The 20214-nt window shown below is 39.0% G+C and overlaps 1 protein-coding gene across 3 annotated transcripts; it reads right to left on the bottom strand.

Annotated features, from left to right (window-relative positions):
* Positions 1-152: 152 nt before the first annotated feature.
* On the bottom strand, positions 153-20079 carry LOC310667445 (RNA exonuclease 1 homolog). Of its 3 annotated transcripts, XR_014506289.1 has the most exons (16): positions 19743-20077; positions 17334-18685; positions 16835-16927; positions 15966-16173; positions 14273-14415; positions 13299-13437; positions 11663-11777; positions 11451-11510; positions 10857-11006; positions 10257-10370; positions 9057-9130; positions 6691-6801; positions 5612-5727; positions 4586-4724; positions 2886-3006; positions 153-654 (listed from the first exon to the last, which is right to left on the bottom strand). XR_014506289.1 is itself a non-coding variant. In XM_083419862.1 (15 exons), exons 5-15 carry the CDS (start codon positions 13380-13382, stop codon positions 563-565), a joined length of 1176 nt encoding a protein of 391 aa, XP_083275988.1. In that variant the 5' UTR covers positions 13383-13437; positions 14273-14415; positions 15966-16173; positions 16835-16930; positions 17334-18371; the 3' UTR covers positions 153-562. The 3 variants fall into 3 exon arrangements, 1 of the variants encoding a protein (XP_083275988.1); XR_014506288.1 differs by lacking the exon at positions 15966-16173 and having other exon boundaries at positions 16835-16930; positions 19743-20079; XM_083419862.1 differs by lacking the exon at positions 19743-20077 and having other exon boundaries at positions 16835-16930; positions 17334-18371.
* Between the last annotated feature and the right edge of the window lie 135 nt (positions 20080-20214).

The following is a 20214-nucleotide window of genomic DNA, read 5'->3' as shown; positions in this document are numbered from 1 at the left end:
GCTGCCTTTAATCTCTAATTGCAATTTAACTTATTTTGTTCCATAAGATTAACAAATAGATCAAAGCCATAAAGCAGTGACGGTGACAAATTGTTTACTTATGGCCACCTATGCAACTGCTAGAGATCTGCTAACCAAATGAATGGACTGCATAATGTTTAACATTTGTTTTATTTATACCAGCTTTTTTGAGTTTTTATTTCAGCAGTGACAGCCAGAAAACAACTTTTTTGCTTAGGACACACAGAAGTTTCATAAAGGGAAAATAAGTACAGGATTCTTCATAAAAAGAAAATAAGTACAGTATTCTTTCCAAACTGCCAAAATTGGGAAATGTTCGCTGTTTACATTAACAATTCTGACCAGCACAAAGCTCCCATAATCAACTCTAATATTATATTGAACAAAAATATCATAATCCTGAATAACATTAACCCAAACTTCCAGCAAAACTAACTAGTGCATATACTCATCACAGTATTCTTTTGAATTAGAACAATAACAGGGGCAGAAAACTGTCTTTCACTAGGCAATGATGAAGAAAGGCTGTTGTTGCAAAGCATTAATATCTTCTGCCTTTAGTATCCTCTTTTACTTTCCAAAGCATAAGTTCCATACAAGCAGTTGCATCTTCACTACAGTCATGACCACCAACTAGAAAAAAATAACGTTCATGAATATGCATAGTATTTAAAAGATTAGAAAGTTGGTACTGAATATTTAACATTAATGGTTGAAGTAATAAACTCAAGTATTTGCATTTGTTTCCAAAATTACCCTCTTAAAAGAGCAAGTTTGAAAATTATCTTGAAGATAATGAATCGCTAAGGCAGTCTATACACTCTATCTCCTCAAAGCACATTCTTTCCCTCAAAAGAATTCTGGGCACTAGTTTGCTCCTTGAAGCTGTAATTCTGGGATTACTGTAATTCTGCACTAAAGTACAGTGCCCATAATTCTTTGAGGGAAAGAATGTGCAGCCAGATGGGTAGGATATAAATAATAACATTATTATTTCAAATGCGTACACAGCCTAACTGTATTGAGGGTGGATAATAGTATAGAAAAAATGCCACAGTGTCACAGAAGAAACTTGAATAGGTTTCAAGGTTTCAGATTTCAGTCACACTACAATATGATCTAGATCTCTCACAGAATAGGACCAATGCTCAACTGGATCAAAAGCTGCCAACTGGCAGCTGATACTGCTGGCACTTGAAGCAATCAGACACCTTTCACTCCAAAGTATTAGTTTTGTAAGGAAAAGCAAAGGAAAGTTTACAGATGCAAGAAACAGGTGGTACACATTTTATTGCTACATCACTTTTGGATTTTTTAAAATAAACATTTGTATGCAAGGCTATGCCCGAACATACATGTTCCATAACAGCAGATCATTCACTATTTAGAACTTCATGTGTGATTGGAGCTCGTCAGTTCATAAGAATTTGTTTGAGCAGCAAAATACACTTCAGGGCCTAATACAGTGGTACCTTGGGTTACATACGCTTCAGGTTACATATGCTTCAGGTTACAGACTCCGCTAACCCAGAAATAGTGCTTCAGGTTAAGAACTTTGCTTCAGGGTAAGAACAGAAATCGGGCTCTGGCGGCGCGGCGGCAGCTGGAGGCCCCATTAGCTAAAGTGGTGCTTCAGGTTAAGAACAGACCTCCGGAACGAATTAAGTACTTAACCTGAGGTACCACCGTACTGAAAAACAGCATAGCCCGCAAAACAAGTGCTAGATAGGCTCTTAATATCTTCTCTAGGGCTCCAAAAGGGGCAACTCAGATGGTACAGATAGCCTTTGGCCCTCCCAATGTTGTGGGACTCACTCCCATCATTTGTCATGCTGATTGAGCTAAAGAGAGTTTTAGTACAACAGCATCTGGAGGGCCACAAGTTCCCTACTCCAGCTCTGAATCCTGAAGAAAGGCTTTTGAACTCCCGATGACTCCAGCATTACATCGTAATGGAGCAATTGTAAAGTACATGTGTGATTATATGCATTAGTTTTCTGTAACTGTAACCCCACGAGACTTAAAAAGACAACATGCATTACATCAATCATACAAAATACATCCAATGTTTGGATACCATCTATTTAGAACAGGCAAAGATGCTTTAATAGCACGACAGCACTGCAGGTGAGCACAGATTTATAGAAACTAGACATGAAAGCACTAATATTGTTGCAATTTTAGCAGTGTAGCTCTTGAAAATGATGAGAGGATTGAAAGCTGTCTTCTGAGTGATATTTGTTCTAATAGTACATATTCTCAATTACCCTCTGTGCATTCTTCCACTTTCTAGCTCATTCTACAAGAAGTTTATGTGTAATCCCATACATCTGTAGACTTAATTTACATTTAAGATCTTAAAATCACAGAGGAAACCAGCTAACTTACACTCTGCTACGGCAGGCCTCTGGCCAAGTTTTAAATGTGTAGTATCTGCGTGATTAGTTTTAATGATACCTGGGGAAGGCACATGCCACTTGTTTCTTGAATTAAGGAAAAGAGGACAGCTTGTGAATCTCTTCTAATACACAGCCCATACTTGTGAACTTACAGGTGATTCTTAGATACACCTGCTCATAACTTAAAAGAAGCAATTGAGATATCATTAGCATGTGTGAATAGGCACCAGAGACCTGACATCACAGGGAGAACTTTCATGTCATTCAACATCACGTCAGAGAGTTATTTTCAATGCAGTCAGTTCACACACTCAGCTTCCAGTGATCAAACAAGGCACATGACCAATCCTCATTTTGGGAAACCTGGATCGAACTGGAAAGTCTGAGTGACAACATAGGTATTGCTTGCTTCTTGGTTCTTCTCCATTAACTGTAAAATACACTGTCATTTTCGCCAGGCCTTACCATTATCTTGAATAATTCTTTGGAGATAATCAGCCATTAGATTTCTAAGTGCTCTTTTATGAGGCAGGCCTAAACGATGAGGAAAAACTACAGATGTATCCACAATCTTATTATGAAACAGCTGGAAAAGAAATGGATGATTCAGTGACACTTCAAACTGGATTGTGTCTTGCCTCCTAAAATATTCTTGTGGTTAAAAAACACACTATCGCTTCAGTTAAAGCTTTAAGACCCTGATGTTGGGAGAGATTGAGGGCACAAGGAGAAGGGGATGACAGAGGATGAGATGGTTGGATAGTGTTCTCGAAGCTACCAGCATGAGTTTGACCAAACTGCGGGAGGCAGTGGAAGACAGAAGTGCCTGGCGTGCTCTGGTCCATGGGGTCACAAAGAGTTGGACACGACTAAATGACTAAACAACAACAACAAAAACCGTATCACATTAACTTTTTCACATAGGGGCCTCTGAGCCACAGCAATGCCATTGGGAAGTGGTGAAAAGGCTGCAGCTACCTTGTGGCACTATTCCCATGTCTCTCCAGTAGCATAGCATCCAATGGCTGGGAAGCCCTGGCCATTCTGAGGGTGAGAGGGCAAGGTACTCTCACAAGGGTTTGGATTTTGGCCCAACATGACATTTTAACTAGATTTGGGGGAAGGTTATAAAAGGCCTCATACTACACATCCTAGACTCTTTCCTGGCTAGCAAGCTACACAACCCATCCTCCCATTCTCTGTAACATGTTTACCATAGCAGTTCTTTCTCAGAGCATAGTTAAACTATGGAATTTGCTGCAACAATATACTGTGATGATGACTAGCTTTGCTTATTTTAAAAAATTAGTCAAATTCATCAAGTATGCAGGCACCCATGAATGGCTATTATTCATGATGACTATAGGCCTGCATGTCACCTCTAAGACTTGAGGCAGTGTGCCTATGAATATCAGTTGCTGGGGAACAACAATTGGTCCATTTCAGGATATACACCTAGTGCCAAAACCTACTGAAATCTGTAATCAATAAAGTTATGGCTTCTTTAAATTCTGATACTCCTATCCTGTTTTATTGCAATTCATGTTAGATCTATCCCTCACCCACACCACACCAGTGAACCTGGACCCACAAAGGAGAGAGTTGTTGTCCTCATGTTCCCAGAGGAAGTGGGTTAATCACCGTGGGAAACAGAATGCTGCGCTAGATGGTATAAATCCAGCAGGGCACTTCTGTGTGTGGTATTAGACAGTAAAGTAAAGGTAAAGGTACCCCTGCCCGTACGGGCCAGTCTTGCCAGACTCTAGGGTTGTGCGCTCATCTCACTCTAAAGGCCGGGAGCCAGCGCTGTCCGAAGACACTTCCGGGTCACGTGGCCAGCGTGACAAGCTGCATCTGGCAAGCCAGCGCAGCACACGGAACGCCGTTTACCTTCCCGCTGGTAAGCGGACCCTATTTATCTACTTGCACCCGAGGGTGCTTTCAAACTGCTAGGTTGGCAGGCGCTGGAACCCAACGACGGGAGCGCACCCCGCCGCGGGGATTCGAACCGCCGACCTTTCAATCGGCAAGTCCTAGGTGCTGAGGCTTTAACCCACAGCGCCACCCGCGTCCCTATTAGACAGTACACAGAAGTTAAACCTGAACAGGTTTTACGCAAAACATTTCAAATCATTTTAAATATATTATCATTCTGTATAATTTACCTTAAGAGCAAACAAATCACTCTCTAAACTATGTCCAATTAAAATTGTGTCTGCACTAAACAAGTTTAACAATATTGCCTGCACGTCCCGAATTGATGTTACAGTACTCTTCATGTCTTCTGCCGTCACTCCAGAAAACCTAAAGCAAATCAGAGTGTCAAGGGAAGTAAAACAATAGGGAGACATGAATATTTTAGAAATACCAGATTCACTTATTCCACAACTGATACAACTGAAGAGTTTTTATTTTCCTTTTGGAATGAAAAATTTGGGGAAGGAATCAGACCATGACAAAGTAATAATATTATCTGTCTATTATTCGTCTGAATCCTATTCTCTGCTGGTATTTTGCACATATTTTACCTACACTTAATTATTACTTATAAAATTCAATTAAAAAATAACAATAAGTAACTTAACTCCAGAGCCCTGATGCAATTCTTATAGAAATACTACAGCAAAAAGCAGTGGTGCTATACAAGTAGCCCATGGGTTATAACATCACTGACAGCATTCACATGCAATGCTAATCAAAAATCCTGCCTTAATGAGCCAAGTTATGCACAAGGACAGCCTCCTTCTTCTCCCTTTTATGCACGCAGCTGATCAAAGTTGGGTTTCGGCACTTAAATAATAGCTTATCATTTACATATGAAGATTAGAATTATAATTTGTGGCTTCAAAACAACTGAAGATATTAAGCCAAACACAGCTTCATAACCTAGCTTGATTTGAAGCCATTTGCCATTACACTTAGGAAGCTACGCTCTAAGGTACGCTTAATATCTTGGGTTGATCAGAAACAATTAATTATACCTGGGTTCACATGATAAAGCATTAAAACCTGGCTTGTTCAGTTGCTCACACAAAGGGAGGAGTGAAGCAAATGCAAAGGAGCCCTATTGCACTCACATGTAGCTCATGCAGAGTCTGACCAATTCTCAGGGTTTCTGGTTTACTGTTGAGTATAACACAGTTACTTATCTTCAAACACTTGATGTTTTGGTATTTGAATAAGACACATACCTATTATTAAAATCTATTATTTCATTATCAGGCTTAACAAACGTGTCATAGATGACATGAAGTGAAGGATCAACTACTGTCACTCTGGAGAGTTCCAATCCACGTGTTGTATAACACTAGAAGAGAAATGTGTTAAATAGAATTTTTCATAATTAAGTTTAGTTCCTGATTATGTTCTGAATAAACTGAAATGAAAACTAATGTAATTTTGAAATGGTGGAGATAGGTGAACACATCTTTGCTACTTTGCAAACATATTTTTTACACTGAAAATCATGGCAGTGCATGGTGTAGGTATATACTAGAAACTTTAAAATCTAAAAGTAACATTTTTCTCTGGGAAATTCCTAGAAATTCCTGTCAGCTATTATGATAAAAGATGTTTTCAATTCATCAGTTACCTCTTAGTAAGCCACTTGATTACCCAAAAGATTATATTAATTTACAATGGAAGTTCTACGTTAATCATGTTTTATAAGTAATTGCTTACACTGAAAGAAAAAGACACATGTAGCTGCATGTAAAAATGTGTACTTGTTTTTGCTAAATGGTCCTATATTTCCTATACATCCTGCACTTTCTATATCTAGAGAAGGAATGAACAAAAACAAAAAGCAACTAATATCCAACTCCCAGAGAAGAATATTGCCAGGATTACATATTTCATTTAATTTCAAAATATTTTAAGTTTTTAACCATTCCTTCATCATGTAGCAACACCAGGGTAAGATACAATCAGAATAAAAACAATGAAAATAATTCCCAATTGCAATTCAGGAGAGCAACAAAAGCAGGTGCATTTTATGAGGCAGTTTTTCCTTCTCAAGTCAGTCTGTCCTGTCTGATCTACATTTCTCAACTGAAGAGAGTAGCATCCAGTGCCTTTTTTCAGCCGGACCTCAGTTCCAGCACCTCTCAGAAGGGCGCCACTGCCATTCTAAGAGAATAAGGGAGGCATTCAGGGTGAGTTCCAGCACCTCTTTTTCTAGAAAAATAACATCTGTCCTTAAGTTATACTGCCAGGAAAACACAATTGCACTTTAAATTGCATTGTTTTAAAGGATCCTGACTTAGCATACCATTTCACAATCTAACGCAAATACACCATGATTTCCATCAAGTGGAGGTGGTTTGATGAAAGTCTTCACAAAGCCATCTATATTTTCTTTTCTGCCATCATGAACATGGAGCTACAAAGCACAAAGGAATATTCAAATTAGTCTGAGAAGTGACATATTTTCAGTAACTTTTAATTAAGTTATCATACCATTTCCAACTTCCCTTTTCTGGAAATTCACCTTAGAAATTTACTAAGTATCTTTTGGAAATTTATACACTATTTTGTCAAGCACTTGATTATTGGTTAAAGAATGTTAAAGAATATGAAGTTGAAATCCTCAGCGTTCATTATCTGTCTTTTAAATTTTAAATGCTACTTCTTCATGCATTTCAAATGTTCATTTTCCCCACACAGTAACCAAGATGAGGGAGGCAAAAACATTAAATAGAAGACTAAACCTTAATACAGAAAGCAAAACAATTACAGCATCTGCCACTGTCCATCAAGATACAGCTTGTTTTAATATCAGGACCAAGTCCCAGAAAGTGTAAACTAAAGTGTCCCTTAGCATGTTCAACACTAATTTATTGCTTATCTGCTTTTCTCTCACAAATTTAGATTTAAGGAAATGAGGCAGGCTTGAGCCCCAACACTTTTTTAGAACCAGTCCCATCTTGTTTTCTAGCACATTATGATATCATGAGAACAGAATTCCCCAAAACAAATTAAAAATCTACCCCTATTCTCATCTCCCTTTTAGAAACTTCAGAAATGCATACATTTTTAACATGTCTGTCTCTCTGCCAAAGACTACACTTACACCAATATTCAGTTCAGGAAACGGCTTCTAGGGCCAAGAAAAAATACAGAGCACACACTACGCCCAACTTTTCATACCAAGTGGGCCACCGGAGTACTTTGACATGTAACCTGCAGGTGGCATACTGCAGGGGTGGGAAACAAGGCTGACATTTGACACCCACCTCCTTCCCAAAGCTGGGAAAGTACTAACTGGGCTCTGGGAAGCAGGTGGGACAACTCTAGGACCCTGTCAAAGCCTCCTTCCCAAAGCCCAGAGCCTCGCTTACCCAGCTTTGGGAAAGCAGTGGGAGGGCTGCATCGCAGGGTGTATGTGTCAAATGTTGCCAAGGACCACACAAAAAAGACATCAAGGCCTCCATGTGGCCCATGAGCTGCACATTGGACCACCCTGCTCTACACAAAAGAGGAGGGTTGGAGCTTCTTGAAGGAAACTTGGTCACCTATTTTGCTCTAGTTCTGCTAAGATAACAAGACTAACAGAATAGCTGTATCTGGAATTCAAGAGATTTTTAAACACTTTGTCTTTCATGCTTGACCCCTGTCAATCCCTCTCTATGTAGACAGCCAATCAGTGGCTATAGGCAGATTGCTGCAAGCAAAAGCTAAAACAAAATCCTGAGAAATATATGTGCTGTGAAAAGTTTGAGTATACACAAAAAATATCAGGTGTTATAACAATAATTAAACAACAAACCAACACCAGAACTGGCTTATGAATATAAAGAATAATTTTACTAGAATGAGTATAAAACCTCATAAACCAACAAGACAATGAACAAACTAAAGTGCAAAGTGCATAACCAAGCCTGGAGATACTCAAAAACATAAAATGTGGCAGCATCTCTCTCATTGCTATACTGGTTATGTATGCGATAAGAATGTCTTAACACATGGTTCACTCAAGACAAAAGGTACTCACAGGAACAGTTATTGAACCGTGTTGAGTGATTAGCACTATGGACTGATGAAGCTTGCTACGAAACCTGGATAATATCCAGAGAACAGGTCTCATCTACTTGGCTTCAATTGATCATTTGGCTTTGCACTTCCAGCTAACAGCTACGTGAAGAACGCTTTCTGGCAGCTGCTCCCACGTTTGTGGCTTTGTGCTTCCAGTGAATGACCACAGTGGTACCTTGGGTTACATACGCTTCAGGTTACAGACTCCGCTAACCCAGAAATAGTACCTCGGGTTAAGAACTTTGCTTCAGGATGAGAACAGAAATTGTGCTCCGGCGGTACAGCAGTAGCAGCAGCAGGAGGCCCCATTAGCTAAAGTGGTGCTTCAGGTTAAGAACAATTTCAGGTTAAGAATAGACCTCCGGAACGAATTAAATACTTAACCCGAGGTACCACTGTATTTGTTCCATCTGCCACATTTTATGTTTATGAGTATCTCCAGGCTTGGTTACGCACTTTGCATTTTACTTTGTTCATTGTCTTGTTGGTTTATGAGGTTTTACACTCATTATAGTAAAATTGTTGTTTATATTCATAAGCCAGTTCTGGTGTTGCTGGTTTGTTGTGGAAAGTTTGAGAACAGCAACTGGAGAGTACTCTCACCTTTGCAACCTGGCATCCAGGAGATCCTACCACTCCTTCACAACAACTGTAACGTGTTTCCAAACCACCCGGAACTGTTACAGGGTAAGTAATAGGAAGCAGATGAGTAATTTCAAATCACTTCTTATCCAAAAAATTAAAAACATAACACAAGCAGAAGCCAAGAACAAAACCTTGGTTTTGGATCATGGTTTGTTTGGAGAAAGAAACTACAACCCCAGGTTTTGAGAATACAACAGTCTGTTTCCTGGCAGCAGTAATACCAAGGGAAGTGTGAAGTCCCCATAATTTTAGCCGCATACACCAATACACTTTATTTTAAATATGCAAACCAGAACACTAAGGGAGTAGCTCTGCTTAAAAAAAATATCAGTTTAACAAAACCAAGTTGAATTCCAAGGATCAAATATACATGCATTGAAGAAAGGGATACTGAATTGGATTTCCAACTATCCAAAGAAATTATAGTTTTATTACAAATGTGTGTCAGTTTCTCTCAAGATTGTAGCTATACTGAGAATATGAAATGACAACGTTATCACCCATCATGTATTTTACTAAAAAGAGCAGGAAAATGAAATTGAGGTACTGTACAAAGTCAAGCATAAATAGCTGAATATAATTTATTAGTTTTAACTACACTACCTACATGGGCTCTTTTGGGGGTGGTGACCGTCCTGGCATGCTAAACCACCATTTAGGAAAGTTGGAACAAGCATCAGATCTGGATGTTCCTCCCTCAGATGCCAACTTTGGTTTAATTTAATCACCATCACAGCATCAGTTTTCTTAGATCTGAAATGGGGCACTGTGTTGTGATGTTGGTTTACTAAGCTTAATATTAAAATCAATTCCAGTTTAAGATCCTGGCTACTAAAATACTAAGCCACAGTTATCTGTATTGTTATATATTGAAACAAGCATGAAAAAACATGTGTGGCAGGATGTGGTGAGAAGAACACAGACCCAATGTTTGCTCCTTGCTTAATAACATTATACCACAAATTAGTGCAAAGTCTGTATCTAATGGTAAGTGATTGGTGGCTTAATAAGGAAAAATGCAAGCAAAACTATTTTTAACCCCTTCATTGTTAATCAAAATTTAACTTGCTGACCCTGCTTCAGTGGACATTACCTGAGTAGTCTCAATCTCACCGGCATGTCCAGTATATGTCTGGGGAGACAGGAGTTTATCCTTACCTTTATGTCTTAATACTCTACCAGAATGGTAGCTGCATTCTTCTTTCCGAACATGCCTTCCTGATGAAGTTACAGTATATATTTCTCCGCATCGACAACAAATTCTTCTGGAAGCTGTAACCAGTAACACAATCCAGTAGTAAGCCAGAATTGAGACATGCAAGATGTTCATCTGCACTTACCCCCAGAAACCATTTTAATCACCAGAGACAACTGCAAAAAATCAAATGAATTTGGTTCTCATTCACATTACCAAGCAGCAGAATTGCTACTACTAGCGTAATTACTGATCAAAATAGTAAAGCTTCGGTAGGAGTAATTCAGATATATTCCAATTATGCATGGCACAGATGGATAATCACCCAAACAATATTAATTAAGTTGTTAAATTGATAGATCAGGAGCAGAAAAAATACAGTTATTCTTCAAGCTTTATTAACCAGGATGACTTGATTCACAGTACTGGCAATGAGTGACACTTACAAGCATTTTATTGTAGCACATTGTGGATGAAATCTTATGTTGGAAAGCATTTTTTGAACAATATAGGAAGATTTTTCTGATGGGTTTCAGTTTTTCATTCCATTCTCACTTACTCACAGTCAGATAAAGCTGCTTTTATGGAGCCACTGCATAGTACAGCACTGCCAGGTTTCTCAGGATTTGGTTCAGGGAAGCCATTTTCCTTCAACTGTTCATCAGTCAAAGCATATTCTTTTAGAAGTTTATAGAGAGTAATTCCTGTAAAATCTTAATCACCCCAACAAAACAGTTAAAAAATTCTGAAGAGCTGTCATTCAGGCATTATAACTGTCAGAATTATTTTCAGATTCAACTTATAGGTGGTCAGTAGCAGCTAGTTTTTCTTTGGTTAAGTTTATATATGCTGTGAAACTTTACAAATTCATCCTAAATATATGCCTTTTGTCATAGCATTTTTAAAATTTATATACAACCTTTCATTCAAAGATCTCAGTAAAAATACAAAAAAGAAAAATACATAATAAAAACAAGAATAAAAACATTTTGAAAGCACTGAATTTTTTCATTACTTTTCATTTTCATTATAAGCAAGTAATCAAAGAGTATCAGAACTAGAAAAAACTAGCTTTTTATATTATAAGTACTTCACACATGAAAGAATTTTAATACTTTGTGCAAATTTTTCAAAAGACAGTAATAGTTTTATTTTACCATTTTTTTCTTCTTTTCTAAAGCCAGTTGTAGTAGTGCATTTATTGTCTGAGGGCTGGCCTATATAAAATAAAATCACAGATGTCTCACATTGTTAATGTGAACTTATTTCTACAAACAAACATTGTATATAATTTAAATGTATTTAGAAGAGAAATAAAATTGGTCCATTTTAACCACCAGTTATCCCTTCCCACGTCACTGGAACTTACCATCTGATGACATACTGCTATGATCCCTCAATTTTTTAAGCTTGTTCACAGCTATATTCAAGTATATATTTTTACTACCACAACGGTCATATATTGCTTTTTCTTCTTTCAATGCCTACATTAAAAAGAAAAGTGTGTATGATACATACTGTAAATTGCACATCTACCCTGTACTCCGCCCCCTGCAATAGAACAGAGTATGTAACGGGGAAGAGCATCCAAACAAATAACAATAATAGTAATAGTAATAATATGCTGCCCTTCTGACTGGGTTGCCTCAGCCACTCTGAGCTGCTCCCAACAGAGTATTAAAAACACGATAAAACATCAAACATTAACAACTTCCCTAAACAGGGCTGCCTTCGGATGTCCTTTTTAGTGGTTCTGTTTTTATACGTAAGCGACTTTAAGTCCTATGAGGGGAAAAGGCAGGATATAAATAAATATATAATAATATATTATTTATATCCTGCCTTTTCCCCTGATATATAGAGAGAAAGTGGCATTTAAAGTTTAGTGGTCACAACTCAAGAGATCCATTTCAGTTGCACCAGACAATTTAATGTTTTCATTCCCTCCATCACAAACTGCTTTTAAAGGTATTCTGGTTTTCATCGGTGGCTTTCTGTGTGGCACTGATGTGTGCTTGCATGCAGTTTGAGAAACAAGTTCAACACTCCACTAGTGATGTACTGTAAATAGTCCTATAGTTTTGCACCGCATTAAATGTTTAACTGTGATGGTCTCACAATAGATTCAGAGATAAGTACAATCACCATATCCGCTTCAATTTAAATTCAGAATTTATTTTAAATCAGATTCTTTTTTAAAATCAATTATTTTCATTCAAGAAGATTGTGTTAGTTGATTTCCTGGTATCTCCAACTTAAGTTTCTTTTGTTAAATATGCAGTAACAATTTAATAATATATAATGAGCGTTCTATTCTTAGCCTTTTTATTACTAAGGAATGTTTATTTTTCAAATACTGTTTGGAAATAGGAATATTGATGGGTGACAAATACATTTAGTAAAGTAATTAAATATTAAGAATGAACTTTTACTTTTTAGGACAAATCCATAATGAATACAGAAAGTCCCCATCATTCTGCCCTGGCTGCACACTGGGAGCAGCAAGGAATGGAGCTGCATTGCTGGCGGCCTTTCCCCTTCCTCGCCGGCCTCGGGGGAGAGGATGGAGGAATACGCGCTGGGCGGGTGCCACTTTGCCGCGCTCCTGGCTGCATATTGTCAAGTCGCGAATATAAGCCGCTTTTTTTAATTTTTCATGGTTTGAATTTGGGGGGAAAGTGAGGCTTATATTCAGGCCAATATGGTACCAGTTAACACTGTAATCGTATGTATGTTCACCTAGAAGCAAGTCCGATTATGGTCAAAGGAACTTTCACCCCAGTAAATAGGTTTAGGGTTGCAGCCTAAAACTGCAGTACACTGCAGGCTTCATTGGGAGCGAAAGTCCAACCAAAATAAATGGCATTTACTCTTGAGTATACACACACAGGATCATAATGTATGTTATGTTTGCAACAAAGCACTCAGCACTTATTTCACATATCCACAATTCATATAACTGTCATAAAAAATAAATTACATTGGTTTTTAAAACTACTGCAGACCTTGTCAAAAGCTTCATTGACTGTTGCACAAACTTTCAAGAATTCTTCCAAAAAAAAAATTGACATATCGTTGCCTTGTGTCATGTGGTACTTTGGATCCCAGCTCGGCAATCACAGGAGGCCTTCTCCGACTTGATGGCTGAAATGTTAACTTATATTTAACTTACTACGTGCATGAATTGAAATAACATTCTTAAACTTATTGAAAGGTATTGTTTTCGGTAAAAGAAAAGGATTCTAAATCACTGAAAAGACTTTTGAACAAATACCTTATTACAAACTCTTCTCCCTCAAATCCTATCCCCAAAATTGCAAGAGTATGGCAAAGTCAGAATATTTTTCAACAGCAAACTGCCTCTCTAAATATACTGTATTGTGGTGGTTTGTTAACACTTTAAATCCCATTGGCTGCATTCCCTCTTTGCCAGCCCATCAAGGTCAGCAGGGCCAAAAATGAGTCCTGGCCTACTCACACACACATGCAAACACGGACATGGACATACACCCACCCACACACCCACTGACCTGGCTCAAATTCGAATGAAATCAAAATAAGCACTGTTTACTATTGGGTCACAGCACACAGGAATGGAGGATTATCGCTAAACAGATAAACAACCTACATATCAAAAATGTTCATACTAGAATTAGGCTTGAACACAGTCTTCAGTTTATGTCAAAGTCTAAACAACACATTGCAGTGACGAGAAGGGGCTGTAGACTGGATGGGAAGGTCCTATTAGTTACCTTCAACCTACAAACCACCTCTGCTTTACTGTATTGATTTTTAAATTTAAAAAATACTATTAGGACATCACCATTTCAAACTAGATTTGTATGGCACTTTATGCACTGGTTTCCCATATGTCCCCCAATGCACTGGTTTCCCATATGTCCCATATGTTCTTAATAAATTTGGCTATAAACCCAGAAGCCTTTTACTCTATTTTAACACAAAAGAAAATATGAAATACCTTAATTGGCATGGGAGTATTTTTTTTTACAGGATAATTGGGAAGTCTACATGGCACTGATGTTAATGCATTTCCAGGAAGTAGTACATTCACTTGGCCAGTGCTTGTTCCAACAGGCTGAACTTCAAACACATTTAAACAAACTGAAATAGACAAATATTGTGTAGTTTGAAGCTTCATTTGTAAATGCACTTCACATAGCCAAACTATCTTCTTAAACTTTATCTGGAAGCTGAATGATTACAGTAAATGCCAGAGTGACCATTAAGGCAGTCACATGGGATGAACAGCTTTTGTGTGGTGACCATTCCTTGCCACAGGTATGACAGACAATACAACTTGTCATGTGATCACCTGAGCTCGATGAAGGTTTCCATGCTGCTGGTTGATAATACCAGCCTTCCAACAGCTTGCTGAACATGTGTACCGGCATTTATTTTACATTTAACAGCAATTACCAGTACATAAAGCAATATATCCCAAAACCATCCCTTAAAAAAAGTAAAGGAACCCCTGACCATTAGGTCCAGTCATGGACGACTCTGGGGTTGCAGCGCTCATCTCGCTTTATTGGCCGAGGGAGCCGGCGTACAGCTTCCGGGTCATGTGGCCAGCATGACTAAGCCGCTTCTGGCGAACCAGAGCAGCGCACGGAAACGCCGTTTACCTTCCCGCTGGAGCAGTACCTATTTATCTACTTGCACTTTGATGTGCTTTCGAACTGCTAGGTTGGCAGGAGCAGGGACCGCGCAACGGGAGCTTATCCCTTAGGTAAAGGTAAAGGTACCCCTGCCCGTACGGGCCAGTCTTGCCAGACTCTAGGGTTGTGCGCTCATCTCACTCTATAGGCCGGGAGCCAGCGCTGTCCGCAGACACTTCCGGGTCACGTGGCCAGCGTGACAAGCTGCATCTGGCGAGCCAGCGCAGCACACGGAACGCTGTTTACCTTCCCACTGGTAAGCGGTCCCTATTTATCTACTTGCACCCGAGGGTGCTTTCAAACTGCTAGGTTGGCAGGCGCTGGGACCGAACGATGGGAGCGGACCCCGCCACGGGGATTCGAACCACCGACCATGCGATCGGCAAGTCCTAGGCGCTGAGGTTTTACCCACAGCGCCACCTATCAGAGATACTAGGGGGGTGGAACCAATCCCGTTCTGCTTTGGAGAAAACAGGTATTGTAAGATGCAATGGCTGTGATACAGGCTGTGTACAATGTAGCCTTTGAAATGCACAGGGGTCATTTTTCCAAAGGGCGCTTTTGTACAGTGGTTACCAACTGTGCACACCTTCTTGCAATCACCTCATTTAAAGTCACAGATACCATCTGTATTGTCTATACACACAGGTGGGCATGTTTTCAAATAGCGTGGAACAGTGTTCTATTCCCTTTCCCCTTCATGGCTAGGGCTGATGTGAATTGTTGAAAACATCTGGAGGACACCACATTTGTCTCTCACAGATTCTAAGCTATCAATGCATGGACACTGGCTGTTTTGATGAAACCTGATCTGAATCAGAAACCTAGGAACAATCAACTACTCATTCTCTACATATCCTGCTGTTGGTTTCTTGGTCTGGGGGACTGGGAAGCAAATTAAACCTAAATTTTATGAGATCTTGTTTTAACTCACACAAACCCTCATATGAAACTCAACAAATATCAAAAGTGTAATATACTACTTAGTCATACCTATGGGGCCCATGCTTTGAATCTGAGTAGCTGGTATTACAGATGCAGTTCTCTTTGGGCCGCAAGTTGCAGCAACAAAAGCTTGACCACTTTTAACAGCAGTTGTTATTTGTGTTGCTTGTTGCTGCGCTTGCAGTATTCTGGAATGACAGGTCCGCTGTGGAAGAGGTGCTTTTAAAGGCACAATTATTTCTTTAGTGGTATTAACCTGGTGAGTATTGAAGAATGAACAATTTCTAAATTCAGTAAGTGCAATACTGTATTTACTACCCTAAAGTTACACCCCAAGACTGTAAAGCAGTATTTCCATCTCTTCATAAAGATAAATGGTCAAACAGTTTTGTCACTATTTCAGTTACTATCAATACCATTCTGTTAAAAGTAGAGCACCTTGCATCAGAAAACGTTTCGTCCATTAGCAATTTGGACCTGTTCACCAATGTATCATTTGATATTTTGTCACTTGGCATCTTAGTGTTTGGTGGCTCTTAACTTTAAGGTGATATGCAAATTGTATCTACAATCTATTGATGAAACAAACACAAATTAAGTCAACATTTGAAATTGTAGTAAAGAGAGGAAAATGCAGACATGAAAATGCAACTTAAAACCTGCCTGACAGGTTTAACATGCTTTAACAGACAAAATGTTAGTATCTCATTTAAGATATTAAGAACTGTTTCCCACACCATGGACTGTATCTAATGATACTCCTACTCACAGTAGACCCATTGAAATTAATTAACATGATTAAGTTAGGTCCGTTAATTTCAATAGGTTGACACCACTTATTTGCTATTAACCTATATCCATGTTTACATAAGGAAATACTAGCAAATATTTCCCCAAACTGCTAGATTGAAACTCACATCAAATTTTGCAGTGTGTGCAATTCTTCTCTTCTGTCCAGGAAGCATACTTGTCTTCAAATCTGAGTCTACGTCTGTTTGCACTGCAAGGGCCTGCTTTTTTTTAAAGAAAGGAAAATAGCCATACACAAACTGCAAAAACTATCAAGATTGTTGTTTCTAAATTATAAATTTACAACAAATTACGGTTTGTTTTCATGATACTGCAGTTCTGTAATGAACTCTGGCTTCCTGAAACTTAAAAAAAAGACTTTCAGAGGATGGAAATCCAAAGGCAATCTTTAATATTACAAAAAACCTTCGTTTAACAAAAAAATACTTTCCCCCCTAACTATTAGCTGGAATTTTATCATCTGTTAATTCCAGATCCTCACCAAGTGAATATGCATTGATACACCAAAAAAAAAAGTGCTGAATGGTCATAAAAAATATTAAATAGAAAACAATTTGTGTCTGTCTTTACAAGGAGGAAGGAATAAACTGAGAAAAGCAAAATTACCTGCTTTGCTAATCTTTCCTTTTGTGCTTCATGTTCAACATACTCATTGAAGATTCTCCGACATTCTTCCATAGTATCATCTGATTCAGAAAGTTCATTATCCTCTTCAACGTCATCTTCTTCAGAAGAGTCTAATACTATTATCTCATTTTCTTTGGCATCCTTTTTCATAGTTTTATCAGTACAATTTTTGCCAGTTTTTTCAACAAATGTGTCCTCACTCAAAACTGGAACACAGCTTCGTTTAATAGGCAATGCATTGCTTTTTCCATGTAGCTGAATACTCCATTTCCCAAAAGGTACTGGATCTTTTTTAGAGCTTTCTTGTAGGGCTGTAACTTTATCTTTTGTACTACCTCTAGAATATAGGTTAGTCTGAGTTTTGTTTTTCAGCAAAGTTTTATCATTACTAACCTCCTCAGTCATATTGCATGCTTTAACAGAAATAACATTCAGTGACTCCTCCTTCAAGATTTCTTTGTTCATTTCAAACTTCATCTGAGGAGATACATTATTGCCTTTAGTAGCAGGGTAATATTTTGTCCGAAGTTTGCTTCCTACACTCAAAGCACTCGCTTTGACATCTGCTAAATAAGCACTTTCTGCTGCTGAAATTTTTATTTTACTTTTATTTCCATCACTTTGATTAACACTATGCAGGCCAACAGTGATGACTTCTGATCTTTCTCCCTCTAATTTTTTTAAAATATCTGATGTTCCAGAGTTCTGAACAGTTTCTAAATTAGCTCCAAAACTCATCTCATTTACTTCCCTATTCCACTTTTTATAGGTCTTGCTTATTCTTGGTTTCTTTGATACATTCATTGGTGGGGCATCTATTATAAGCATATCATCATCTGATTCCTGGAGTTTTATTGGTGAAGAACTTACTGATCTCTTCCTTGGGGATCTGAATCTATTTTCACCTGGAAAAGTTTTTATAGATGCTTGTAAATCTCTACAATGAGAGATTTTAAAATGTTTAGAGTGGCATGTGTCATTTTTATCTACTTCCTTCAAAGAAGACCCGAGACCTGCAGAATAATTGAGTAATGGGTCATATTCAAGATCAGTAGCTGGACAGCTATGGTCAAGACTATATTTACTGGACCTTTTAGATTCTTTTGAGATTGAAATGGCATTATTTTTTACTTCTACAGGACTATTACAGGCATCACCTTCATCAGAGAAAGAGTTATTTCCTTTGTTGTGATTTGTTGCAAGAATCACATTATTTTTGAAATCTTGCACCCAGTCGTAACAAAATAGTTTCTTCTGCTCTTCAACTTCAGTCTTGAGTGATTGAATTGCTTTGTTGATCATTTCTAATTCTTGGATATTTTTATCAAGACCTGTTGATTAGAAGAAAGTTTTATAAATACCATAGCCTTAGGTTATACACTAATATTTCAATTATATGTAAACAGAGCATTAAAGAATACAATTACAGAACTTAGCCCGAACTCTTAGTTCTGTCATCAACTATTTTTGAAGGGCATTGAAATACTTTATTGCTTTAAAGCGACACATAATACAAAAACCCAGCACATCTAAACCATGTGCGTTGTTTCTAAGAATTACTCAACAAAGACATTGCGAAGGAGCCAAAGTGAATGCATTTTAGGGGTGCCTAAAGAAACCATATTCAAAATCACCTGAAAAATAATGCCATGGCAACATATAGAACATAGAAATAAGAACTGCCGAAAAAAGGTAAAAAGACTATTAACACAACACCAGGGCCGGATTTAGGTTTGATGAGGCCCTAAGCTACTGAAGGCAATTTTTATGTCCAGCTGTCCTTTGTCAACAACAAACTGTCGCTGTTGGTTTTTTTGTGTTGAATATATGCTATATGGTAATTTACGGACCTATAAGTATCTAAAGCCATTTGCAAATGCAGAATGTAGGCACCCTATATACAGAAATGAGCAAACCTGTGATATTTTAGGGAGCGGCTAGCAGGCGGGGCCCTTGACTTACATCATAGGAGCCTACACAACACAAAACACTGCTGCTGTATGTAAGTTTTATTTGTTTTTTATCTTATATTTTGGAAATGTACATCCAATTGTTGTTTTTTCCCTTTACTTTTTTTGGGGGGTCCTAGCTTGTTTAGCTTACACGTAAATCCGGCACTGCACAACACAGATGTCGGTAATTAAAAAGGGCCTATTTTCAATCTCATTTCTCTGAACGAAGAGACACAAAGCAAGGAACATCGCTTTTTAAAAGCGCAGGCTGGGATGACAAGCCTTGATATTTTATCCGGCTCGTGGGGAAGAGGCTCCAGTTCGGGGGAACTTTTGTGGGGAAAAGGCGGGAACGCACGGTTCCCGGAGGCGTGAAGTAAAACGCGCATTTAAGGCCCGCCGTCCACACGCGCCAGCGGCTGCGCCCCTCCCTCACCCTGCGCGGAAGAGCCGCTCAGCGGCCGCGGCTGAGGGAGCGGGGGCTCCCCTTGAAGGCGGCGACGGCGCCGAAGGGCCTCGTGTCTATACTGGCAGTGGGGCCGCCGGCACCCGCGGGTGTCGAAGGGGCAAGGGAGGCTCCTGAAGTAACCCGCCGAGGGGAGCATCCCGCCTTTTCCCGCCTCCCACCACGCCGCCGGAGAAAAGGCGCGCAACGCTCCCGGCGAAGCCTCGTTCAAGCGCGAAACCATTGGAAGGGGCGGGGCGAGGCCACGCGCCGCTGCTACTGAAGCCCCGCCCCTTTTCTTGCTTGCTTGCTATTGCGCCTCCCGCCCTCATTCCGCAAAGGCGCCTCCTTATATTTAATTGAAGAGAAAAACGACAGCCCCACCCACTTTCGGGGCGTGGCTTTCGCAACGGTGTTTAACGGTTCCCCGAGAGCGGTTAAGGCACGTTGCTTCTGATTAAGG

The sequence above is a fragment of the Podarcis tiliguerta genome, assembly GCF_965153285.1.
Source record: "Podarcis tiliguerta genome assembly, chromosome: 17".
Lineage (NCBI taxonomy): Eukaryota > Metazoa > Chordata > Lepidosauria > Squamata > Lacertidae > Podarcis > Podarcis tiliguerta.
The sequence above is the reverse complement of the archived record's forward strand: the minus strand, read 5'-3'. Positions and strand labels throughout refer to the sequence as shown.

Bases quoted from the DNA above. Each gene is read 5' to 3' on its own strand.
- LOC310667445 (XM_083419862.1), bottom strand. From the start codon at position 13,382: ATGACACAAGGCAACGATATGTCAATTTTTTTTTTGGAAGAATTCTTG. The intron at 9,131-10,256 runs GTAAGGATAAAC...ACCCTGTAACAG, and splicing joins TAGAGTATTAAGACATAAAG to TTCCGGGTGGTTTGGAAACA. The intron at 4,725-5,611 runs GTATGTGTCTTA...GATTTGCTTTAG, and splicing joins ATAATAGATTTTAATAATAG to GTTTTCTGGAGTGACGGCAG.